The sequence below is a fragment of the Tursiops truncatus genome, chromosome 15 (genome assembly GCF_011762595.2).
Source record: "Tursiops truncatus isolate mTurTru1 chromosome 15, mTurTru1.mat.Y, whole genome shotgun sequence".
In the NCBI taxonomy this organism is placed as follows: Eukaryota; Metazoa; Chordata; class Mammalia; order Artiodactyla; family Delphinidae; genus Tursiops; species Tursiops truncatus.
The window spans coordinates 23,398,994-23,425,758 of record NC_047048.1 but is presented as its reverse complement, the minus strand read 5'-3'; the positions used below and the strand labels follow the sequence as shown (position 1 = coordinate 23,425,758).

Genomic DNA, 26,765 nt, shown 5'->3' with positions numbered 1-26,765 from the left:
TGGCCCCCGCTCGCCGCAACTAGAGAAAGCCCTCGCACAGAAACGAAGACCCAACACACCAAAAATAAATTAATTAGTTAATAAACTCCTACCCCCAACATCTAAAAAAAAAAAAAAAAAAGTCTACAAATAACAAATGCTGGAGAAGGTGTGGAGAAAAGGGAACCCTCCTACACTGTTGATGGGAATGTAAGTTGGTGCAGCCACGATGGAAAACAGTATGGAGGGTCCTCAGAAAACTAAAAGTAGAATTGCCATATGATCCAGCAATCCCTCCCCTGGGCATATTTTTAGACAAAAGTCTAATTTGAAAAGATACATGCACCCCTATGCTCATAGCAGCACTATTCATAATAGCCAAGACATGGAGAAAACCTAAATGTGCATCGATAGATGAATGGATAAAGATGTGGTACATATACACAATGGAATACTACTGAGCCATAAAAGACAATGAAATAATGCCATTTGTAGCAACATGGATGGACCCAGAGATTATCATACTAAGTGAAGTAAGTCAGAAAGAGAAAGACAAATACCATATGATATCACTTATATGTGGAATCTAAAATATGACTCAAATGAACTTATTTACAAAACAGAAACAGACTCATAGACACAGAAGAAACAAACTTATGGCTACCAAAGGGGAAAGGTCGGGAAAGGGATAAATTAGGAGTTTGGGATTAGCAGATACAAACTACTATGTATAAAACAGATAAACAACAAGGACCTACTGTATAGCACAGGGAACTATATTCAATATCCTATGATAAACCATAATGGAAAAGAATATTAAAAAAAGAATGTATAACAGAATCACTTTGCTGTACAGCAGAAATTAACACAACATTTTAAATCAACTATACTTCAAAAAAAAAATAAAAAGAATTGGGATCAAAGAGTGACATGCAGCTGGCAAGAAGAAAAATTGGCAGTCTCAGAGTTGGAAGTCAGGAAAGTCCAGAATTTATCGCCTGTGAGTGAAAGGCAAGTTGAGGCAAATAGTACAGGACCAAGATCACGTAGGATGTGTGGTTGCCGGAGGCCTGTGGATGAGTTGCAGGTTGTGGGCTGATGGTGGGGTGGGAGTTGGGGAAGGGGGCTTGGCAGATTAAAGAAATGACGGAAAGCCTCCCTCCTCCCTATTCCATTGTTTCTGCCTTCCAAGACTATTCTTATTTGTGATGACATGGGCAGAAACTTCAAGGGGATTATTGGACGAGTTAATCTCTAAAAAAGTCAAGCTGAGCATAGGCATTTGGGACCAGATGATTAAAAAAAAAGAAAAAAGAAATCTAATTTAGAGGTTAAAGAAGATGGGATTGGGGGCTCAGGTATAAAATAAAAGCATAAAAATTATAAACAAAGAAGTAAAACTGTCTCTATTTGCAGATGACATGATTATTTACATAGAAAAGCCTAAAGAATCTACAAAACAACTGCTAGAACTAATAAGTGAGTTTAACAAGGTAGCAGAATCCAAGGTCAATATACAAAATAACATAACAAGATGCCTCACGAGGGGAGGGGTCCCAGTGGCTCAACAATATCATCAAAGACGTAAGTTCAGGTAGACCCCTGAGCCCCCAATTCATAAAAACATACTTGTGAATGGAAGAATTTTTTTTTTTTTTTTATCATTCAGGAATATATAAACAGCTGAAGGGTTTTTCTGGTTGAGATGAAACTCAGAAAGGGTCTGTATGCCACCCGCAGGAAATAGACACCAGTGCCCACAGAAGATAAAATCTCATAAATGACCAGCTTGGGGCCACCCAGTGGCTTCATTCCTGGAAACTGTGTGGGATATTATGGTAGATACTGTTGGTTCCTTACCTGGTAACTATTTTTACTTTTTTATTCATCAGTCAAATTCTGGTTTTGTCGGATATCCTGTGGCCATGAGCTTTAAGGAATACAGTGCCTCTCCCCAGCCCCACTGAACAGGGAGGGTGAATACTGAATATCTCGAGACAATCATGGCAATTCTGCTACCTTTGCCAGCAACTGGTTCATAAATGGGCATGTGATATCGTTCTGGCTAATGAAGGAAAGCCTGGAGGGTGGGGCTCTGTGAAAATTTTCTCATCTCATAAATGTACACATTTGGATATTGTTTTGCGGGGATGTGATGTTTGGAGCTGTGTCAGTTATCTCGCAACCATGAAGATCAATGTTATATTTGGCAATGTGGAAAGCTAGAAGGAACTTAGGTCTTTGATGATACTATGGAGCCACTGGGACCCCTCCCCTCGTGAGGCATCTTGTTATGTTATTTTGTATATTGACCTTGGATTCTGCTACCTTGTTAAACTCACTTATTAGTTCTAGCAGTTGTTTTGTAGATTCTTTAGGCTTTTCTATGTAAATAATCATGTCATCTGCAAATAGAGACAGTTTTACTTCTTTGTTTATAATTTTTATGCTTTTATTTCTTTTTCTTGTGTTGGTGCAATGGCTAGAACTGCCAGTGCAGTGTTGAATAGAAGTAGTGAGAATAAGCATTCTTGCCTTATTTATGATTTCGTATTGTTTATATTTATTTATTTGGTTGTGTCGGGTCTCAGTTGCGGCAGGCAGCCTCCTTAGTTGTGGCATGTGAACTCTTAGTTGTGGCATGCATGTGGGTTCTAGTTCCCTGACCAGGGATCGAACCCAGGCCCCCTGCATTGGGGCATGGAGTCTTAACCATTGCACCACCAGGGAAGTCCCATGATTTCATATTGTTATATGAGATTATATGTTTATCATTGTTTTAAGTCAGTTGAAATGGGTTTTCTGCAAGCTTTAATGCTTCCAGATGAAAGCACTGTAGCTGACGCTATGATTAAAGAAAAGATTGATCCAAGAAGACTTGGTTATATACAGGTTAGAGTTATCAGTGATACAGTTAAAATATTAACATCCCAAGTTACTTCTAGTTGCAGATATGTTGGGTTCCATGTGAGAATTACAGCTTCTTTGCTCCTGGGAGGCCCCTGATGTTCCCAGAGATACCGAGAGCTAGAGATTGAAGGGAGGTGGCCTGATGAGGCCTAAGATTTATATCTCCCGGAGAACCAGGAGCCTGGCTACATCCCCTACAGAATCAAGAAAGTATTTTTACTGCCATGTATTACTCAGGCTCCCCAGTCTCTCAGGAAAAAGGCTGGAATTTGTTGAGCTCACTGATGCCAATTATCCTAAGAGGATGCAGTCCAGAAGCAAGAAAAGGATCAATAGGACTCAGCTGGGATTTGCCTTCTCCAAGTGGAAGGAATAAAACCTGTGATTAGCTCTGAAAATAAAAACTAAACAACATCTCAGGCAATCACAGACACAGTTCTTTGCTATCTACAAGATTTTTAAAAAAATTTAAACAGTGCTAGGATTTTCCTGTGTGGACCTCAGAGTCCAGCTTTCACACTGAAACCCACCATCACATTCAAAGCACCTGCTACCCATATGTGCTCCAGTGGGGCTTTGGGAATGTCAGCTGGTGCTGCTGGGCATGTTTGATTCCTACCTGCTACCACATGAATGCTCCAGGCTCGTGGACCACTAGTGTTTCTCTGAGAAGAAACCTTGCCAAACTGTAATGATGCCAAGTAAGATGAACAGAGGGCATTTTGCCTGTAATGGCCAACTTTCAGACACCTGAGGTTTGGGGTCCTCAGTTCCAAAAGCCATGGGGCAGCTCTTAACCAGGAGAGAAGGTCCATGAGATAAGTTGCATTCTTCCAAAGTTGTTTCAGATAACTGGGTTTTTTTTTTTTTTTTTTTTTGCGGTACGCGGGCCTCTCACTGTTGTGGCCTCTCCCGTCGCGGAGCACAGGCTCCGGACGCACAGGCTCAGCGGCCATGGCTCACGGGCCCAGCCGCTCCGCGGCATGTGGGATCTTCCCGGACCAGGGCACGAACCCGCGTCCCCTGCATCGGCAGGCGGACTCTCAACCACTGCGCCACCAGGGAAGCCCCTGGGTAACTGGGTTTTAAATAAACTGGGTTTCAGCTGGTGCCTGTCATATCCTTTCCAGCCTGATGTTCTGGCAGAGGCGTGTTTAACTTCATAAATTTACGGTATATTGTGAACCACAGAGAATCATTAAGAAAACGGATTCTAAAGGGCTATTCCCATGGCCGTGAAACACGCTTGCAATGATGCTTGGAGGGGGCTGTGAACAGTTACGCCTTTTGCGGCTGGCCCTGGATCCGAACAGAGCCGAGCTCTCCTGGGCTGCGTTTACTTACGATCCCACTGTCAGTCAGTAAGGCACATTCACCAGACCGCAGGCTGGGAAAACTTCTCTCATAGCAGAGGGAACAGTTCCACTTGTTCAAATATCACTGTATGGCCAGCAATATCCTTTGAATAAAATAATACTATAACCCAAAGATCACTCAACATCTGTCCGAAATAGTCCAGACTTTGTGACGTTGCTAGGATGAACAAATGAATGGGTAGAATACTTTTAAAAATTGTGGTAAAATACATATAACATAAAATTTACCATTTTATACTAAATACCACTGAATTGTACACAATATCCACTCTATTACTGATTCCTTTGCTGTAATAAGACTTTGGTTAAAATGAGTCCATTTGGCAGAATCTTAATATCCATCTGAAGGTCAAGGTTGAAACGGACATGTAGTGTTTCTGCTATCATGATTTTCTTTTTGCTATCATGATTTTAAGTAACGTTATGAGTATTTAGTTTGCAGTGGTGTCCTAAACTTTTATATATTTTAACTAATTAAAGTGTGGGCAGGACTTCCCTGGTGGTCCAGTGGTAAAGAATCCTCCTTACAATGCAGGGGACATGGGTTCGATCCCTGGTCAGGGAACTAAGATCCCACATGACACGGGGCAATTAAGCCCGCACGGCACAAGTACTGAGCTTGCGTGCCTCAACGCGAGAGACTGCGTGCCGCAACTAGAGAGAAGCCCAAGTGCCACAATGAAGAGTTCGCGCGCCACAACGAAAAGACCCCTCATGTCTCAACGAAAACCCGACACAGCCAAAAACGATAAGTTAAATAATAATAAATCTTAAAAAAAAATAAAGTGTGGGTATTAATAGTATCCCCACTTTACAGATGACTGTATAGAGGACTATATAGCTTTGAACCCAGATGGGCTCTAAAGTCTGTGTACTTAACCAATAGGATTACTGCAACAATTACTGCTGTGTCACTTCTGCCACTGTCATTGATTGAGGGCTGACCATATGCCTTTATCCACACGAGGGAACATATATATACACCTCTCTAGGCCAGTTCTGAACAGTCAGCAAGGTAGGCATCATCGATGCCTTTTTTTCAGGCAAGGAAACTGAAGTTCAGGGAGTTAAGTGCTCAAGGCCATAGGCAGCAGCAAAGCTGGAACTTGAACTTGGCTGCTCTGCTCTGGCTCCTCAGCCCACACTGCCTCTGTTGATGGAATTAACTAATGGAAAGTAGCACCCTGAGCCCTGCAGGAGAAGCAGGAAGATGCAGGTCAGGAAGATGGCTAGGCCTGCTTTGAAACCCAGCATCACTACTCACTTGGGGACCAATTCAAAACCAATTCCAGAGAGAGAAAGATGTTGACCGACTTACTGTTTTTTGTTTTTTGGAGTGATTTATTCATTTATTTTTCTTAGGAAAAAAGTGATCTTTAATACAGGGATTTCTTGTTTGGGAAACCTTTCCATTTTAATCATTTAATCCTAGAGAACTTGCCCCTGAAAGCTGTGTCCAACTTGTGATGCAGAGAGAATGAAAGCAAACGGGGAAGAAAAGAGCTGCCAGGAATGGATTTGTTCTTCAGGCCGTTGCTCAGTTCCTCTTGACTCACCAAAGAGAAACATCACCAAGAGAAACATGTCATCTCTATTTAGGAAACTGTGCTGTGCTTCTGAAACTCCTTAACCCTAGTCACAGTCTGAAATAGGAAGTCTCTTAAAGACGTTGGGAAATACCAGGATGGCTTTTTTTCCCCGACTTACTGTTTTTCCTTCTATGGGTGCTATCATCAGGGTTGGACCAAGATGTGTGGACACCCGGTCAGGCTAGTGATTTGGTGTCCTATTGAGTCAGGTGGTCAGGATTAAAACTCTGGCTCCATCACCTACCAGGTTTGTGGCTTTGAGCAAGTGACTGGAACACCGTGCCTCACTTTCCCCATGTGTAAAAAGGCAATAATAAATGATGCCTACCTTGTAGAGTTGTAATGAAGATTAAATCATCTCTCCATGGAGTAGGAGTCCTGTAAGTCACTGTAAAAAATAATGACAATTTTCTCTATCTGGTTGGATTTCTAGGGATGTTTTAGCGCCATCCCTGTGGTTTGGCACCAAATGTCCCGTCCCTTAATCCAGTTCAGGCCGCAGCCTGGATCCTTTCCAAGCCCAGCCACTTTGCTAATCAGGATCTTATCACATCTCAGACTGGGCTCTCCCAGACCAGGCAGGGAGCCCCTGGGTCCTGCCAGCCTGCTGCCACCGTCTGTGTGGCTCTTAGCTGGGGAGACAGAAACCAAATCCTTCCCAAAGATGCTGGGAAATTAGTTTAGCATCGTCTGCCAGTGTGCGGTGACTCAGAGACTGCCTGCCCAGCGGGGCTCCCAAGCTCTGGGGTTGGAACAAGATTGATGTTGTCGTGAATGCAAAGCAGGGCGAGAGAACTGTGGGGTTGGGAGGCAGGGAGAGGGAGGGAGAGGCAGGGACTTCTGTGTGTCTCTTGCTCCCCTTCCACGTGAGCTGAGGTTTCAGGCAGCAGGACGGCCTCAGCTGCTCACCGTGATGGAGAGGCGGTAGGGAGTAGGGGAAAGCCAGCAGCTGGTTGGACTAATGTGAGGTGGGCATCCTGACCTGGTCACTTACTGTGTGACCTTGGGCAAGTAGCTTAACTTCTCTGAGCCCCCATTTCCTTGTCGGTCAAACGGACATCATAGCGACTGGGGTTGTTGTGAGGATGAGTGAGATGATGGATGTAACGTGCTTAGCTTAGCACAGCACCTGGAACACAGTAAGTGCTCAGTAATTGTGAGCAATTAATAAGATCAGACTTACGAGCTCCCTAACCCTTCCTTTTGTTAAACATTCTCATCCCTTCAAGCCCTTCCAAACAACTCTCTGAAAGCAAATATTCACCAAAAGGTGGGGGAAGGAAAGGATTGAGGGGAGGTGTTGTGAGTGTGTGTGTGTATGCGTGTGTGTGTAAGTGTAAGAAAGAGAGACAGACAGAGAGGGGGGAGAGACACACACAAAGAAAAAAGGAGAGGGACAGACAGACATGCACACACAGAGACGTGCACATGAGCATAGAGAGGTACAAACACAGAGACAGAGAGAGAAATAGGAGAGGCAGACAGCAGGGTCTGAACCCTGGCTCTGCCGCTCACTAACTGTGTGACCAGTCTCTTAACCTCTTGGTGCCTGGCCTTGCTCACGTGTGCAATGGGGAAAGCAATAGTTCTTCCTTCATGGGATTGATGTGTAGGTTAAATGAATACAATAAAGCAGTTGGTAGAGAGACTGGTAAATGCTCAATAAATTTGGCAGGTGGAATTCTAAGATGGCTCCCAAGACTGGCGCCCCCTGGTGTACACTCCCGGTACAGTCCCCTCCCCCTTGAGTGTGGGTGGGTCCTGTGAATACTTGGGACCTCATGGATTAAGTTACATTATATGGCAAAGGTGAAAGGATTTCGCAAATATAATTGGGGTCCCTAAATCTGTTGACTTTCAGTTAATCAAAAGGGAGATTATCCTGAGTGGGTCTGAATTAACCACAGGAACCCTTAGAATCTGGTTCTAGAGGTCAGAGTCAAAGGCAAGAAATTCAAGCCTCGCTGATGTTCTCCAGATGACCTTGAAGAAGCCAACTGCCATGTGTGGAGAGTGCCATGTGGCAGAGAGCAGTGGGCAGCCTCCAGGAGCTGAGGGCCTCACACCTACAGCTACAAGGAGCTCTGTCAACAACCAGTAAAGGTGGGAAGAGGACCCGAGCCTCAAATGAGACCACAGCCCAGCTGACACCTTGATTTCAGCCAGATGAGACCCAGAGCCACATGTGGACTTTTGAACCACAGAAGCTGTGAGATAACAAATTTGTTTTGGCTTAAGCCCCTACATTCGTGGTAATTTGTCGTGCAGCATAGAAAATTGTTACTCGGTTTTTTCAGATTGTGCTTAAAAATACTGTAATAAATATGTAATAATAATATAAAATTTAAATTGTAACAAAGATAGCATGAAAGTCATTATCTATGAACTGAAACAAAAACCAAAACAAGAACCATTTATTATCTCACGTTTCTGCAGGTTAGAGAAGTCGGGCAGGCTTGGCTGGATTTACTGCTTAGAGCCTCACAAAGTTGAAATCAAGATGCCGGACGGGCTGAGGTTTTTTCTGGAGGCCCTGGTGAAGCTCATTCAGGTGGGTTGGGTAATTCACTTCCCTGTAGTTATAGGACTGATCCCAGCCTCCTGCTGGCCATCAGCCGGGGCCACTCTCACCTCTGAGCGTCCCCTCCTTCTCCAAAACCAGTAACGGTGCATCAAATATTTCTTACACTGGGAGTCTCTCTGAGTTCTTCTTCCGCTATGAGCCAGAGAAAACTCTGCTTTTAAAGAGCTCATGTGATTAGATTAGCCCCACCTGGATAATCTCCCTTTTTAGGAACCCAGAGTCAACTTATTAGAAACCTTAATTACATCTGCAAAATCAACTTTGCTATATAACATAACATAATCATCAATGTGCTATCTTAGCAAATTCACAGATTCCACCCACATTCAAGGGGAGGAGAATGTGGGGGTCATTCTTAGAATTCTACCTACCACACTGAGACTGTGCCTGTCCTTTTCAAGTCTTGTCTCTCCCATTTTTCATTCCTTCCCGTGAGATATTCTGTATACTTTCCATAAATTTTTGCTTCTTTGTTTAAGGTAGCGATTGTTGGCCCCAAACTCTAACTCCAAACCCTAGTCCATCTCCATTTGCCAAGATTTCCATGTGTACACGTGGTAAGTCTGAGGTGAGGCCTGGAGTCTTATGACCTCAGAACCTTCTAGGTCAGTTCAGCTGGCCTTAGATGTGGTGGCTGAGAGGATCACTGAGGGAAGTCTGCTTGTGGATGGGCTAAGGGCTGTCTCACTCAGAGGGAGGAGGCCCCTGGGAGGGGTGCAGCAGTGGGGGCAGCATCTGGCCACCCATCTAGGAGACTAGACATGGTGTGTGAGCCCCTCAGACCCAATCCAGGGCAATTTGGGAATGGCTTGGTTAACAAACAGGAATTTGGGCTTCCCTGGTGGCGCAGTGGTTGAGAGTCCACCTGCCGATGCAGGGGACACGGGTTCGTGCCCCAGTCTGGGAAGATCCCACATGCTGCGGAGCGGCTGGGCCCGTGAGCCATGGCCGCTGAGCCTGCGTGTCCGGAGCCTGTGCTCCGCAGCGGGAGAGGCCACAACAGTGAGAGGCCCGCGTACCGCAAAAAAAAAAAAAAGAAACAGGAATTTACTTCCCCAAGGTCAGACTCCAGGGTGGCTTCTACACAAACTGAGAGGCCATGAGAATCCAGCGAAACGAACTGGGACTGAGTCCCGTTCAAATCGGCACAGCCTCAGGCTCTGCTTCCCCAACCAGCAGGTCTCTGCTGAGCGCCAACTCCTTCCTCAGGTGCTTTACATGCAAGAGTACAATCTTGAAGCTCCAGGGCAGGCTTCTATAGAAAGACACTTACACCCATTTTTCAGATGGGGATCCTGAGGCACAAAGCGTTAAACTAGCTGCCTGTGTGAGTTCCACCACACGGCTGGCACTGGAAGTCTGGGCAGGCTTCTCTCGAGATTTAGAGGGAGCAATAACTTTTTGGGGGGTTACACTAGAGCAGGAGTCAGCCCACTTTCTCTGTCAAAATCCAGATAAGATGCTATTTTAGGCTTTGTGGGGCGGGTGGTCCCTGCCACAATTACTCAGCTCTGATGTAGTTGAGTAGTGGGAACACAACATGTAAACCAATGGGCATGGCCATGTGCCAATACAACTTTATTTACAAAAACAGGTGCTAGGCCAGATGTGGCCTGTGGCTCATAGCTTGCTCCCTGCACTGGATGGTAATCATGAGACAGGGGGCGGAGTTAGTGACATTTTCAAACCTTTTCAGGACTTCCCTGGTGGCGCAGTGGTTAAGAATCTGCCTGCCAATGCAGGGGACACGGGTTCAAGCCCTAGTCCGGGAAGATCTCACATGCCGCGGAGCAACTAAGCCTGTGCGTCACAACTACTGAGCCTGCGCTCTAGAGCCCGCAAGCCACAACTACTGAGCCCACGTGCCACAACTGCTGAAGCCCACACGTCTAGAGCCTGTGCTCCGCAACAAGAGAAGCCACCGCAATGAGAAGCCCGTGCATCACAACGAAGAGTAGCCCCCGCTTGCCGCAACTAGAGAAAGCCCGCGCGCAGCAACGAAGACCCAACGCAGCCAAAAAATATATATATATTTTTTTGCGGTACGCGGGCCTCTCACTGTTGTGGCCTCTCCCGTTGCGGAGCAACAGGCTCCGGACGCGCAGTCTCAGCGGCCATGGCTCACGGGCCCAGCCGCTCTGAGGCATGTGGGATCTTCCCGGACCGGGGCACAAACCGTGTCCCCTGCATCGGCAGGCGGACTCTCAACCACTGCGCCACCAGGGAAGCCCGCAAGGACTCTTGATGGGGCAAGATGCGGTCCTGCCCTTCTCTAAGAAGACTCTCCTGAGGCTGCAGTTACTCTTCCATGTTTTCAACCCTCCCCCCGAGTTTGAAATTTAAAGTTGGCTCCTCCTTGCCTTCTTGTAACAGAGATATTTTGTTTTGTTTTCAACATGACTTTCAACATTAGCTCTCTTTTGGTAAAATAGCACCTCCAATTCCTTTGGGGAAGCCAGCTCTCAGCCTCGATTGCACAGAGCCTGATTGGCTAAAGCAATCAGGCTTGTCTTCCGGCCAGAGTGATTGGTTAAAAGTTGGCCGAGTAACCTGGTACAGCCCGTGAGGCAAGAGGAGGTGACTGCAAGGGCTTCTGGGAAAGAAAGGCCCCTCATTCTCTTGAAGGGTGTAAGATTTAGAATTACCCTGGCCATTTTTGCTTCCCTAAGGGGAGAGACTGCAGCTTCAGGATCGAGCCAACAGCATGGAGGCAGAGCATGGACACAAATGCCTTTGGCGATATCACTTACATTCCTGGATCAAGCTGAGCCTGAAGGTAGATACCTCTGGACTTTTCAAGTCTATGAGTAAATAAAAGCCCTTTTGTGTTTAAGGCAGTTGGGGTTGGGTTTTCTGTCACCAGCAATTAAATCAGTCTCAGTGATGCATTTGCCGACAGAATGCCCCTGAGGGTTGCCAAGGGAGTGGAAGGAGTGTCCACCTGCTCATTGGAGGTTCAATTTGAAGGTGGGACCAATGTGTTGGCAAAAGTGCAGGTGAAGAGGGGCTCTCCTACCCTGCAGGTGGAGTGTAAATTAGGGCAGACTTTTGGGAGGGCCATCTGAATATACTGTATGTATTAATCTGGGTCCTTAGAGAAGCAGGTGCCAAGATAAATTAAGTATATGCAAAGATTTTATTAGAGGAAATGCCTGTGTGAAAGAAAACAGGAAGGGAGCCAGGGGAGGCTGGTAAAGTCGTCAGACTTGGATGCAAGTCTGACTCCCAGTGAAGCAGAGAACGTGGAGGCGTCCTAGACTGTCCTGCAGTCTAAGGCGAGTTCTCTCTCTCTCTCTCTCTTCTCCCTCAAATTATTCTCAGGCCTGGTTGCCTGGCTTCCCAGCCCACAGCATCTCAGCAGCAACAACCTAGAAAAGATGGGGGATTCTGTGGGCTGTTAGAGACTGGCACAGTGACACCCAGATATGACAAGAGGAGACAAAAATACCTGAAGCTGATGCAGCCCACATGACCCTGAGTCATCACGAAAAGACTAATCCCCTTGAGTATCTTCTGTTTAAGGAAGCAGGAGAATGTATAACATGGTTTAGAAAGATTTCTAGCCAAAGTGGAAAAAGTAGAGATAGTTGTGATGCTTGAGGAGTGAATTTTAGTTTTCTGGAAACGTCACCTATGCAGAGCTCTTCATTTCCCAAAGCTGCCTGATAAATCAGTTAGAGCTGGAAGGGACTGTGTCTCCATTTTACAAAGGAGAAAACTGAAACTCAAGAGAGGTTAAACCACTTCCGTGAGATCACATGGTAAGTGGCAATGGTGAGATTTGAACCAATGTCTTTTTTTTTTTTTAAGATTTATTTGTTATCTATTTAACTTATTTTTGGCTGTGTCGGGTCTTAGTTGTGCACCCAGGATCTTCATTGAGGCATGTGGGATCTTTTGTTGTGGCGCGTGGGCTGCTCTCTAGTTGTGGCCTGCGGGTTTTTCTCTTCTCTAGTTGTGGTGCGCAGGCTCTAGAGCGTGTGGGCTCTGTAGTTTGCAGCACGCAGCCTCTCTAGTTGAGGCGTGCGAGCTCAGTAGTTGTGGCAAATAAGCCACCAGGGAAGTCTGAACCCCATGTCTTTCTGATTCCAGATGTGGTAACACTGAGATGTACCACCCAGATCCCCACCTTCAAGGAAGGGGGCAGAGTGGCTTCCAGCTCTCAGCTCCTACAGGGTCAGCCTCAGCTGCAGAGAGCTGCCTTAATCAAAGTCAACTCCTTGGGACTTCCCTGGTGGCGCAGTGGTTAAGAATCTGCCTGCCAATGCAGGGGATACGGGTTCGAGCGCCGGTCCGGGAAGATTCCCACATGCTGCAAAGCAACTAAGCCCGCGAGCCACAACTACTGAGCCTGTGCTCTAGAGCCCGCGAGCCACAACTACTGAGCCTGTGCTCTAGAGCCTGTGAGCCACAACTACTGAGCCTACGCTCTAGAGCCCGCGAGCCACAACTACTGAGCCTGCATGCTGCAACTACCGAAGCCAGCTCAACTACTGAGCCCATGAGCCGCAACTACTGAAGCCCGCGCACTCTAGGGCCCGAGTGCCACAACTACCGAGCCTGCGTGCCTAGAGCCCGTGCTCTGCAACAAGAGAAGCCGCTGCAGTGAGAAGCCCATGCACGGCAACAAATAGACCCTGCTCACCACAACTAGAGAAAGCCCATGCAGCAATGAAGACCCAACACAGCCAAAAAAGAAAGAAAAGTCAACTCCTTTCCAGGGGAGCCCACATCAGTGACTGAGTGGAGTATGCGGCTAAAGGCCTGGCCATTTCAGTCCTATGTGGTCCACTCTGATCGCCTCTATTTGCCCCAGATCTCCCTGCCAGGTGGACCGATAATTTGTCAGGCTGCATCTCAATTCCGCTTCTTCCTCTGCCTTCCCTTCACAGGTACTTATCCCTAATAAACATCTTTTACAAACCCTGTCTCAGCAACTGCTTCCAGAGAACCCAGTCGGGAGCAGTCGAGGGAGCAAGTGACAAGATGGGGCTTAGAAGCTGGATCGCTTACCTTCCAACTGGCGATCAGTGGTGGTGTGTGGAACAGACAGCCCCTGGCACGGGGTGGTCTTCAACTGTTCAGACTTCCATGGAGTGAACTGGGAGGGTTTACGGGAAGGGGATGCACTAGGAGGAGTGAGGTAGCAGGTAGTTGATGAGCAGAGAAGAGCACCTATAAGCATAACTAGACTGTGGCTGTTGCTAAGACTTTGATGTTCTACAGAAAGACAATAAACAGCCGAGGGGCTTCCCTGGTGGCACAGTGGTTAAGAATCCGCCTGCTAATGCAGGGGACATGGGTTCAATCCCTGGTCTAGGAAGATCCCACGTGCCGTGGAGCAACTAAAGTCCGTGCGCCACAACTACTGAGCCCACGAGCCACAACTACTGAAGCCTGTGCGCCTAGAGCCCGTGCTCCACAACGAGAAGCCACTGCATTGAGAAGCCCGCACACCGCAACGAAGGGTAGCCCCCGCTCACCGCAGCTAGAGAAAGCCAGTGGGCAGCAACGAAGACCCAACACAGCCCCCCCCCAAAAATATATATATATGATAATAATAATAAAATAAACAGCCGAGGACAAGTAACAGGTTCTTGCTCCAAGAGTGAAAGCCAAAGAGTCTCTTTGGTTGCAGACAAAGAAGTTCTCATCTCTTGTGGCAGGAGGGCAGATCAAGCCTGGGACTCAGAGTGTCCGAACTTCAAAGGGAGTTGAGCTCTCAACCAAGGCAGCGTGTTATGCGACCGTCAAGGCCCTGGTTGGGATCCTGACGATGGGATGGGGTCATCTGGGTGGTGCCCCCAAAGATGTTTCCACTTTGGGGGCCATTGTGAGTAATGCTACTATGGCCATTCATATCTGAATACCTGTTTTCAGTTCTCTTGGGTGTATACCCAGAATTGGAATTGCTGGGACCATATGGTATTCCTGTGTTTCACTTTTTGAGCAAGTACCAAACTGGTTTCCAGAACGGCTTTACCATTTGACATTCCCACCGGCAATGTACGAGTTTGGTGGTATTTTCCTTTTCCTTGGGGAACCACCTTCCTCCTTGGGCCCATGTGGTTCAGGTGATGTTGACCCCACCCCTCCTGCCCAGCCATGTGCATCTAAGCAGGGTCTAGCCGACCAGCACACGCCAAAGAGATTGCTTCAAGAATGGGCATGTGCCCTGAGCCAGGCCAGTGAGATTCAACTCCATCTAGAACAAGCCCTGGACTGTTATTACTTGGACCAATAAATGCACCATCCTTTATTTATAAAGCCAGCTGAGTTGGTTTTCCCGTCACTCGTCACCAAGTGATCACTCTGTATCTTAAGATTTGCTTCTATAAAATCTGTCTGGGAGATTTGTCTCCTCTGTGCGTTTTACATTTATTGAGTGCCGACTTTACATTAGGTACATCTACAAGTCGATGCTGGAGTTGGGCTTGCTCCGAGAGGGCGAGACTGGATCAGTGAATGGTCAGAGCTGCGATCTTGCAGACAAAGGGGAACTTTCGGCTGCAGGTGTTATCATTCCATGACCTCAGAGCTGTGACGGGAAAAAGCAGAGACTCTGCGTGAAGGTCCATCCATCACAGTAAAAGTCACCCCGCCATCCCACCAGAGTAAAAGTCCTCTCCCGTAGGCCTGGTGTCTCCACAGGCATTCCTTTCTTGCAGATGCTTAATGAGGCTGCTGTCCAGCCTTACTCTCTCATAAGGCTAGTGTTGACTTGTCACTGTGGAGGAACAGGACAAGCCTCACCCAGAGGCTTGGCCCAGCTCTGGCTCCCAGGATAGCAAGTCGCTGTTCCATGCCTCCCTCCCGTAATCAGAAAAAGAAAAAGGAGCAAAGTAGGAATGGCAGCAGTTCAGCACTTGCATCTGGAGTAGATATAGGTTTGAAACCCAGCTCCATATCTGCTTGCTGGACAAACTTGAATACATCACTTAACTTCTCTGAGTCTTGATTTCTTCATCTGCAAAATGGAAATATTAATAGTTTTTACTTCTTAAGGTTGGTGTGAGCAGTGACGTTGTTGTTCACGATGATGGTGGTGATTGCTGATACCACATGCAAACCATTGCAGTCACTTTATGTCTCTTATCTTCTTTTTCCTTCACATCAACCCTGTGAGTTGTGTCATTAGCCCCATTTTGCAGATGAAGAATCTGAGGCACCAAGAGGTTAAGGCACTTACTTTGGGCTACACAGTTCATAATTGGTTGAGCTGGGGTTCAGACAAGGACATTCAGCTCCAGAGTCCATGCTTTTACCACTGTGCTGTGTCAACTATATCTCCTTCAATGCTCAGAACAGCCCTGTGGGTAGCAACGATTATTAAACCCATTTTACAGAAGAGAAAAGGGAATCTCAGAGAGAATAAGTAATTGCCTGCAAGGGCACAGAACTAGAAAGCAACAGGGCCAGTACTTGTACCCATCTGGGTACTCTTTTCACTACTACACCTGGGCGCTCCTCCAGGCATCCCTTCGTTCTAATGTCCAGGAGCACGAGCCACCTCTGGTGCATTGGTGAGATGACATAAAAGCACCATCCTTTGGTCTCTACGCAAGTTTCTTTTTTTCATGCTTCTATCTCTAATGTCTTTTCATCCAAATCACAGTTTGCATGTCAACAATGCACCATTAAACATTGTTTAAACTGGGCACATACCCTGAGAAAACCATCATTCAAAAAGAGTCACGTACCAAAATGTTCATTGCAGCTCTATTTACAATAGCCCGGAGATGGAAACAACCTAAGTGTCCATCATCGGATGAATGGATAAAGAAGATGTGGCACATATATACAATGGAATATTACTCAGCCATAAAAAGAAACGAAATTGAGCTATTTGTAATGAGGTGGATGGACCTAGAGTCTGTCATACAGAGTGAAGTAAGTCAGAAAGAGAAAGACAAATACCGTATGCTAACACATATACATGGAATTCAAGAAAAAAAATGTCATGAAGAACCTAGGGGTAAGACAGGAATAAAGACACACACTTACTAGAGAATGGACTTGAGGCTATGGGGAGGGGGAAGGGTAAACTGTGACAAAGCGAGAGAGAGGCATGGACATATATACACTACCAAACGTAAGGTAGATAGCTAGTGGGAAGCAGCCGCATAGCACAGGGAGATCAGCTTGGTGCTTTGAGACCGCCTGGAGGGGTGGGATAGGGAGGGTGGGAGGGAGGGAGACGCAAGAGGGAAGAGATATGGGAACATATGTATATGTATAACTGATTCACTTTGTTATAAAGCAGAAACTAACACACCATTGTAAAGCAATTATACTCTAATAAAGATGTAAAAAAAAAAGCTAAAAAAGAAAGAGAGAAAAACAAGAAAAAAAACAAAAAATGCATCCACCATAGGGAACTGCCACGCCCCAAACACCCCACCCCCACCCCCCAGTGACCTCTGGTCACTCTCCAAGGTGTTGAATAACTCACAGTTTCCTGGCTACCCCTGGCACCTCCCCAGCACCCCTGCAAGAGCCCTGGTCTCGAGGGCACCCACCGCTGGTGGGTCGGTACCATATTTGCACGCAATCCTCCTCTTCTGGGTCCGCGTGGATGCCATCGTCCGGCTGGCTCCCATCCCAGTAGCTATAGTCATAGGATGAGCCGTCTGTCCATTCAAACTGCCCTTCCTGGGGGGTTGCACCCAGAGGAAAGGAAGCAAGCCAAGGAGAGAAAGGTCAGGCATTTGAGCCAGCTCCAGCTTGGGGTAACATTCTAATACCTCCATATCTAACAGTGCAGAAGCCCTCACTTTTATCTGATATACTATTATTAACCACCATTACTGAAACTGAGCAGGACCCTCCAGGGCCCTCCCAGGTACAAAAGCCCCTCCATGTCCCCTGCCTCTTGTTTGCAGAAAAGCTATAGTCTCCCAGACCTTCCCTGAGTCACAAAAAAAGCAGGCTCAAACAGCTAATGATTAGGACACTAGAGTCACAGAATCTTTAGCTCCTTCCTGAAAGATATAGATCACAGTGTCCTATGTACATTCCTGAGTAGTTTTGCAGATATTATGACTGCCGCCAGAGGGAAAAAGCTAACTGCCTGATGACCAGACTGTAGCCATGACGTAAGCTGCTCCGTCTTGAGCAGTACTGAATCTATGGCTAGCTCAGGGCCAAGAACTGGCCTCAAGGAAGTGAGAACAAACTGACCCTGGAGTTGAAGATTATGCTTAAAACAATCAAGATGATGCTGATCCAACCACCGCATGACCAGTTTCGAGGTGACTGTCGGAGCTGGCTGTGCTGTTCTGCTTGTAGCCCCCTGCCTGTGCACCCCTGAAACTCCCCTTTAAAACCTTTGTCTCCTAACCAGCAACCGGGAGATGGTTTGGGGGATGCGAGTCCGTCATCTCCCCAGGTTGCCGGCTTCTGGAATAAAGCATCTTTCTTGTTCTACCAACCCTGTCTCTCGAACATTGTCTTTTGAGCACTGAGCAGCCAACCTGGAGTGTGGTTCTGGCTCCGGCTGGTAACATTACAAGCCGCCGTTTGTTGAGGGCTTCTTATGTACCATGCCAGGTGTGCTTTACTCATTTTATCCTCACCATCCTGCAAAGCAGGCGTTGTCATCTCCATTTTACAGACGAGAAAACTGAGGCTCAGATTAGTCTACCCAAATTCACACAGTTAATAAAGCATTAGTGCTAGGATTCAAACCCGGGTCTGTCTGACTCCAGCACTCAAGACCCTAACTACCATATTGAAAAGAAAATGTTGTTTACCAGTGGGTGCGAGTCACCCTTCATCTCTTTTCTTTCTGTCCAAATAGTGTGTATTTTTCTTGCCTGCTGTGGAACTAGTCTGTCCAATTACAAGAAAAGTCTTGCTGGGAATTTGACAGGTGTTGCAATAAATGTGCAAATTAACTATGGAAAGAATTACTTCTTTGCAATGTCCTGGAACAAAAGTCATTTCTCCATTTATTCAAGTTTTTAGAGAAGTGTCTCCCAAAGCACTGATGATTTTGGAGGCCATGTCATGTAATGGACACTGCACGCTCCTTCTGGGAGAGACTAGAGCCTGGGATTCCAGCTCTGTCTACTTCCTAGCTCTGCAATCTGGACAAGTTACTTAACTTCTCTGAGCCTCAGTTTCCACAACTATAAAATAGAGCTAATATTTCCCTCAGAGAATTATTGAGAGAAGTGAATGAATTAAAAGCATTGAGAGACCTAGCTAGTGCCTGGCATGCGGTGCCTAGGCTTGAAAACTATAAAAAGAAGTCCTGGGCTTCCCTGGTGGTGCAGTGGTTGAGAGTCCGCCTGCCGATGCAGGGGACGCGGGTTTGTGCCCTGGTCCAGGAAGACCCCACATGCCGCGGAGCGGCTGGGCCCGTGGGCCATGGCCGTTGAGCCTGCGCGTCTGGAGCCTGTGCTCCGCGGCGGGGGAGGCCACAGCAGTGAGAGGCCCACGTACCGCAAAAAAGAAAACAAACAAACAAAAAAAACAAGTCCTTTTACTGTATCATTTGTTATTATTATTCTTAGGTCTTGTTATACAAGTTCCTAACTCTAAGTTAAGGAACTCATAAGCCAATTTTAAAGTTACTATTATAATGGGACATTTTGGTTTTTTAATGTTACAACTTCTATACAAGTTTTTGCCAGATGAATTCTATTGATTTTTAAAAGTATCTATACTGAGTCTGGCCACTATTGATACTTCTGCTATTTTTTTTTTTTAATATTTGTTTATTTGGCTGCACCAGGTCTTAGTTGTGGCACGCGGGATCTTCATTGCGGCATGCAGGATCTTTAGTTGGGGCATGCAGAATCTTTTAGCTGTGGCATGCAGGCTTTTAGTTGCAGCATACGTGCGGGATCTAGTTCCCTGAGCAGGGATCGAAACCCAGGCCCCCTGCATTGGGAGCGCGGAGTCTTAGCCACTGGACCACCAGGAAGTCCCACTTCTGCTACTTTGACAGCAACTTCAACCACCCTTAATGAGCTCTCACAGTGTGCTGAGCACAGGCTAAGCCCTTTACATACCTTGGCCCATTTACTTTTTACAACCAGGCACTATTATTGTCATCCCATTTTACAGCTGAGGAAACTGAAGCTCAGAGACGCAAAAAAAAAAAAAATCCCAGTCACCTACCATCCAGTACGTGGCAGAACAGGAGCTGGAACTGGAACCCTATCTGAGGCAGGGCTGGAGGCATCCATGCAGGAGAGGCGCTCAGGATACAACTTGTCCATGGAAAGCGTGGAGACCAAATCTCCAGGTGGAGTGTGCCGTGATGTTGCCAGGTATGAGATCTGGCCCAAGCCAGCCTCTTTGGCCTTCTTCTCCACCATTATTCCACTCACCCCTGCGCCACTCTGCGTCCCAGGCACACTAGTCTTTAATGTCCTTGAGTGTGCCGTGGTCTCTCCCACCTCAGGACCTTTGCCCATGCTGCGCCCTCTACCTGGAATGCTCTTCCTCTGGCTGGTTCCTATTTATCCACTAGACGTTAGCTTAAATATCTCTGACCCAGGGAGGCTGTGGCAGCTGTAGACGTGCACTGCTCAGAGCTCCTTCAGGAGGACCAGCTGAGGGAGCATGGCTGACTGAAAGCCCCTTGGACCCAGCACTGTATTCACAGTGAGACTGTGCTTCCTCCACGCTGTTCCCAGTTAGTGACTTAGCATGTCAGGGGTATTAGTGCTGGCTTCCTCCTGCCCAAGGTGGGACTCCTGGAATGGGCATCCTTTGCCTGGGGACACCCCACTGGCTTAGCTAAGACTTTCCAGGGTGAGCTGTGATCTAAGGCTCTCCCCGCTCAGCCGTTCCCTCCCCCTCTTCTTTCACAGGGCTCAGACCCACATCATGGCCTGAAGGTCTTCCCTGCCTCTTCAACCCTCCCGTCTTTTTTCCTTCGCCAATGTTTTCCCTCAAAAGCCTCTTACCCATCCAATCACGTTTTTGTGTCTGCTTTTTGGAGAACCCAAACCTAAACAGAGGCCGTCCCTGGCCATCCAACATGTTCCCATAATACCCTCTTTCACAACAATTATCATATTCTAACTGGGGCATCCTCGTGTCTGATCTTTCTGTGTGCTGGGCACATAGCCGTGACCTGGCACCCAGGTTCCATGTGAAAGGCTGGTTAAATCAAAATGGAATCTTGGCTGGAACTTCCAAAAGGGCTTGACGGTCAGCACTTCCTCACCTGCCTGTGATCGTGAAGCCCTGTCCAGATGTCAGCTGGGATCCCAGGAACACAGCTGTTCACGAGGTCATACACAAAGACATTCTCCTCCCAGCTGCGAAGGTAAGAAACCCGGTAGCCTGTTACTCATCGCCTCTTGCCATAGGATTGAGTTGAAAATGGACAGAAGTCTTCGTTAGCCCTCCCAGACCAAAGTAAATAGAGGATGTGATGCGGTCCTGCTTTCTCTTTTTCCTTTTTAAACTAAGGCACGCATGTGGGCTGTCCTCTCAGGGGCATCTCTGGATTTGGTCCAAAGCAGGACTCAGCACACACTGTTACTCATCCTAGAAATGTAAAAACACTAGCAAACAAGGTGGATTACATCGAAGACACAAAGAAAGGAGCTGACTTTGCATTGTACACGTCAAATAACGAAAATCTCCACTGGATGTTTCTGGTCTTTCTCAAAAGCCCTCCTTACGGCGCCAGTCCTTACATAGCCTCCTCTCTCCTAATCCTTTCTCACAGAACATCTTCAAAATCTTTTGTTTTGCTGGAAAATTCAGCTCGAGGCCTGAACCTGCATAGACGACTCAGCAAAACCAAATCCTGCAATTATCAGTCCACCCTCTTCAGCAGGTATCTTAGGCCATTCAGGCTGCTACAACAAAATACCACATACTGGGTAGCTTATGAACTACAGGAATTTATTTCTCACAGTTCTGGAGGCTGGGAAGTGAAAAATCAGGGTGCCAGCATGGTCAGGTGAGGGCCCCTTCTGGGTGCAGACTTCTTGCTGTGCCCCCATATCGCAGAAGGGGGCAGGGGAGCTCTGTGGGGCCTCTTTTATAAGGGCACTAACCTTATTCATCAGGGCTTCACCCTCAGAACTTAAGCATTTCCCCAAGGCCCCATCTCCTAATACCATCACATTGGGCATTAGGATTTCAACATATGAATCTTGGGGGGCACACAAACATTCAAACCATAGCAGAAGGCATTGGTGTCTTCTTGGGGGATTCTCACCTCCTATTTTAAAGAGCTTATAAAGTAATTCACCCAACAAAAGAAATTGATGGAGGACCCTGGAGGCAGTCTGCTGCCAAAAACAACAGAGAAATAGGGATGGATGAATGGATAGATAGATAGATAGATAGGAACACAGCGATTTTTTTCTTCAGGTCATTAAAATGTTTCTTGAGCACTGATTTCATGCCAGGTACTATGCCGAATGTTTTATATACATGAACTCATTTCATCCTCACATCAAGCAGGCACAGCAGCAGATGCTACAGGTTACCTGCCTCACAGTCATTCCTAATCCTTTTGCCCGTTGCCTACAACCAAATTTAGGAAGGCCAGATTTCACTTTCTCAGCCTCCTTTGCAGCTAACATTGGCCATCGGACCAAGTTCAGCCAGTTAGATGTATGGGGGAATTGGTAGAGGACGTCTTGGAAACATTCTCCTCCCCTATAAATGGAGAGTGGTGTGTGGAAAAGGTCCCAGTTTCCACCACTGCCTCCCTTCCTGGGGTTGTAGCTGTGTGTGGACATGATACTTGGAGCTGCTGCATGGGAGGCCCTGGAGGGGGGGCCAAGGTAACCACTCACCTAGTGCCCCAATATCCACGAACCTGGGGAAGGTCATTTGCAGAGATGAGAAGGGTGGGCAAGGGATGTGACGGAAAACGAACAACTAACAGGCACAGTTCACTCAGGCAGCTCACACACCCAGAGGGACAGATCCCACTGGACAAGGGATTCCACATTTTTGGCTTCCACATGACACTAAAAGGTGAACATTGGTGTGTTGAAGAAGTCATTACGTAGTAATAATAATCAGCCCCAGACCTAACAAACACCTAACCAATAACTCACTTCAAAACAGGACTATGGGGCTTCCCTGGTGGCGCAGTGGTTGAGAGTCCGCCTACCGCTGCAGGGGACACGGGTTCGTGCCCGGTCCGGGAAGATCCCACATGCTGCGGAGCGGCTAGGCCCGTGAGCCATGGCCGCTGAGCCTGCGCGTCCGGAGCCTGTGCTCCGCAACGGGAGAGGCCACAACAGTGAGAGGCCCGCGTACCGCAAACAAAACAAAACAAAACAAAACAAAACACAGGACTATGTTGAGGTACCCTTTACGTTACAACAGTGTATATCTGCTCCCATTGGCGCCTTCTAAATCTGGGGTCTCCAACCCCCGGGCCGTGGACCAGTAGCAGTCCGCTGCCTGTTAGGAACTGGGCTGCACAGCAGGAGGTGAGCGGGGGGCCAGCGAGCAAAGCTTCATCTGCCGCTTCCCATCGCCCGCATTACCGCCCGAACCATCACCCCCGCAGCCCCCGCCCTGGTCCGCAGAAAAATCGTCTTCCACGAAACCGGTCCCTGGTACCAAAAAGGTTGGAGACACTGTTCTAAATGACCGCTCTCTACAGGCTGCCACCTTGTCTAGAACACCCACCAATAGATTTCCTTTTGCTTGAGACGCTGGTGGCAAGTCAAAGCACACAGAGCCACTCTCCTTAATTTTGTGTTTGTGGAAGACATTCTTAATCCATCCCAGAAGCACCCAGAATTCTGGCTCTCAGAATCCTTCTCAACGCAGTGCTCTAGGCAGTCACATGCTGGGCATTGCTAAACACATACTGTTATGAACTGAATGTCAGTCCCCTGCCCCCACAATTCATATGTCGAAATCCTAACCCCTAATGTGATGGTGTTAGGAGGTGGGGCCCTTGGGGGTGATTAGTTCATGAAAGTGGAGCCCTGTGAATGGGACTAACGCCCTTATAAAAGAGGCCCCAGAGAGATCCCTTGCCGCTTCTGCCATGTGAGGACTCAGCACGAAGATGACCATCTGTAAGCCAGGGAGTGAGCCCTCACCAGAACCTGACGGTGACGGAGCCCTGATCTTGGACTCCAGCCTCTAGAACGGTGAGAAATGGATTTCTATTGTCTATCAGCCGCCCGGTCTGTGATATTTTTGTTATAGCAGCCTAAACGGACGAAGACAGATGTTATTAGAGGCAATGGAAAGGAAACAGGGCGGGTGAGTCAAGGCTTACTTGCCCTCCGAAAGATGATCTGACGTGCGCACGCTAAGTAAGCACTGACCTCTTGAGACACTCGTAATTATAATTAATAAAAAGAATAACAGCTCCCACCACGGAGCATTGAGTTACCCGAGCACTTGTGTAAGAACTTCAGATCCATTTTTATCTCCTCTAAAGCCCCTCAACCTTAAAGTCAGTGTGACTACTTCTATTTCCCAGCTGAGGACTCTGGCTCAGAGAGTTTATGGGACTTGGGCGAGGTCGCCCAGGTGGGAAGTGGTGGAGTGGGGACTAGCTTAGGGCTGACTGACTCTAATGCCCTCAATCAATGCACATAACATTGCACAGGTTTCTTCCTTTAGAACATCTGCTGCCCCCATTCCCTAAGCTTCCCAAGCCTTCAAGATCTTGATCCAAGACTAGTTCTTCCAGGAAACCTTCCATGAGCACCCTCTATCCAATTCTTGCCCACCTGTAGCACAAAGTTTCCATACTCCCCAGGGCAGGCTGGTTGGTTTAGTTTTCTATTTCTGATGGGCTGGTATCCCCAAAGAGAGAGACCAACACGGACCCACACGACGCCTTTTTTCTATTTGACATCTTATCTCACACCATCACCAGGCTCTATTCAGTGCCGATGTTCCAAGACAGTGTGTTCTGTCTAATATCAGAGTGGTAGATTTCTGGGGACAAAGTGCTCTCCAGTCCAATGGGTCTTTGCCATTGGTCCTACCCAGTGAGGCACTGGCATCCCCAAGTGCCCCTCTCATGTGCAATTTGGGGTGTCCTACAGCAACTGCTGAACATGCATGGTGAGCGGTCATCTGGGGGAGTGGCTGCCCAGCCATTTCAGCACTAGTGCCATCTTTGTTCAGCGGCACCTGCTCAGGAAACTATTTCAATAGTTTATTGCATTTTCCCCATATCTCTTCAAAATAACTGGGACATAGAAAGGCCCAAGGTGCTACTGCAAGTAGTAAGCAGAGATCAAATAAACTTAATTCAATTCAACCGTCACTTGAAGCAAAGATGGAAATTATTAGGTAAGCTGAAAGCATGAAAACCTTACGCTTTAATCAGTTGCTCGATGAACATAAGTTGATAGCGTGCTTAATTATGAAGGAGAAGAACAAAATTACAAAGCATGAAAAAATGCCAGAATTAGAAAATTGGATTGTGTCTCAAAGACAAGATGTAATTAGAGATTTTATAATATTGTCTGGCTTTATGGGAACTGAACTTATAACAGATGAATGCGTTGTGCAAATTCAACTTTTCTACATGTTTTTGGGAAAGTATTCTATTATATACCAAAGTGGAAAACTACCTGTATACGAGAGGAAATGCTGGTATAACATTTGGGAAACGTTAGTATAAGACAGAAAAAGAGGGATGTCAGGACTGGAGAAGAGAGGAAGGAGGTAAGTTTAGGAAGAAAGGAACAGGATCTGGGTCAGCGGCTGTTGGAAAACCCCTGCATTTGCCTGGAATCCTTTCTAATGCCTATTAGACCAAGGGATAGATTACAAGCACCATGAGGCAGGCTGAGCCGTCCTTCCTGCGGACTGGCCCAAGGGAAATCTTCATTTGGAATCACTTTTAAATTTACTGTTTATTACATATATTTCATCTTCCTCTACAGGTTGGTTACTTTTGAGAACTTATTTTATCCATCTCTATAAATGCCAGTCACGTGCTGTGCTCTGTATCACAGGGGATTTGACCCCCGAAGATAGCCTTTCCCAGGCTTCCACGTCAGCTGCCCTCCATGTGACGGGAGGCACTGATGGGAAGGATGGGAGGGAGAGAGAAGCCAGGGTGTATCTTTCCCTCTCTGCCTGGGGAGGTGCTGGCAGGGGCTGCCTGCCTTCTGTGGCTCTAGCTCCCATAGGACTGGCCCGCCCTCCAGTTAGGGGTGGAGTTGGCTTCCTGCTAGTGTTAATCTCTAGATACACTACTGCTTCTTTAAGTTCTCAGAGTCCATCACTTGTGTATGTACGAAATTCTCTCTGTGTTAAATGTTTGTAGTGCTTCCTGTTTTCCTGGTCAGACCCTGACTACCTCACTATATTCTTCAGCACCACCAAGGATGCAGTAGGTGCTCAATAAATCTGCTGGATGAGTTGATGCAAGGATTCAAGACTTCTTTGGAAACAAAGATTGAGGACCCCTTCCCCACTCTTAACAAAACTCTGTGACTGGAAAGCATAAAGAACCAACCGTCATTGTAACTTCAAGTCTCTGAGATTCTTGAAAAATGAGGTAAGATTGTAAATTTGTAGTTTAGTGGCAATGGAACACATCACAGCTGGCTTCAAAGAACCCACGAATCAGCAAGGAAGACAGATGTGAAAAGAAGTCACTAAAGTGATGAAGAAAGTGCTCCTGAGAGGTGGGTGGTGAGTGCAGTCAGGTGCCATTGAGTCAGGAGCGACTTCGGTGGAAAGATGGCAGAACTGAGTCTGGAAGCTTAAGGAAGTGTCTCCCTGGAGGAGAAGATAGGGATGGGAATTCCCAGTGGAGGGAACAGAATGTGCAAAGTATGCAGGCGTAAATGGGCTGGACCACTTTGGAGAACTTCGAGATGGTGAGCATGGCTGGGGCTTAGGAGGCATGGAGGAACACTGAAGGAGGGTTTGGTGGGTGGGCTATGGAACCCAACTGCTCAGGTTCAAATCCCAGCTCCACCACTTTATAGCGAGTTACCTTCTTTGAGCCTCAGGTTCCGTATCTGTGAAATGAGGATACTTACCTAATATGGTTTGCGGGAACTTGATGCTTATAAACTCTTAGCAAATAAATATCAGTTATTATGTCTTATGTTATGTTCTTTACATACATATTATGTGAGTTATATCATAGGGTCAAACCCCCTGTGATACAGAACAGGGCACAGCACAAGATCGGCACTTATAAAAATGGACCTTCCAGCCTGCTGTTTACTACCCTTGCTAAATACTTTGTCCTCTACTGCCAAGGCCAGTTTCAATGAGAAATTGGGCTGAATGAAAGCTGCAATTACCAAAGAGAAACACCAGTGGGACACACCATTCCCCACACCCCTTTCCAGAGGGGGTGTTTGGTTGGGCTACAGAGGACAGAGGAGT

General features: G+C 47.1%; 1 protein-coding gene and 1 long non-coding RNA gene across 2 annotated transcripts in view; both read right to left on the bottom strand.

Annotated features, from left to right (window-relative positions):
• LOC109547743 (uncharacterized) overlaps positions 1–7,856 on the bottom strand; it is a 72,555-nt gene extending 64,699 nt beyond the window's left edge. The window contains exon 1 of the long non-coding RNA XR_002173702.3: positions 6,183–7,856. This is a non-coding gene — a long non-coding RNA (uncharacterized lncRNA). The remainder of the gene's footprint in view (positions 1–6,182) is intronic.
• Positions 7,857–14,862: 7,006 nt separating this feature from the next.
• Positions 14,863–26,765, bottom strand: part of SYT17 (synaptotagmin 17) — a 147,873-nt gene continuing 135,970 nt past the window's right edge. The window contains exons 9-11 of the mRNA XM_073792265.1: positions 20,623–20,716; positions 16,958–17,090; positions 14,863–14,976 (exon numbers count right to left, since the gene is read on the bottom strand). Of these exons, the coding sequence (XP_073648366.1) occupies positions 14,897–14,976; positions 16,958–17,090; positions 20,623–20,716 (307 nt within the window). The 3' untranslated portion in view covers positions 14,863–14,896. The remainder of the gene's footprint in view (positions 14,977–16,957; positions 17,091–20,622; positions 20,717–26,765) is intronic.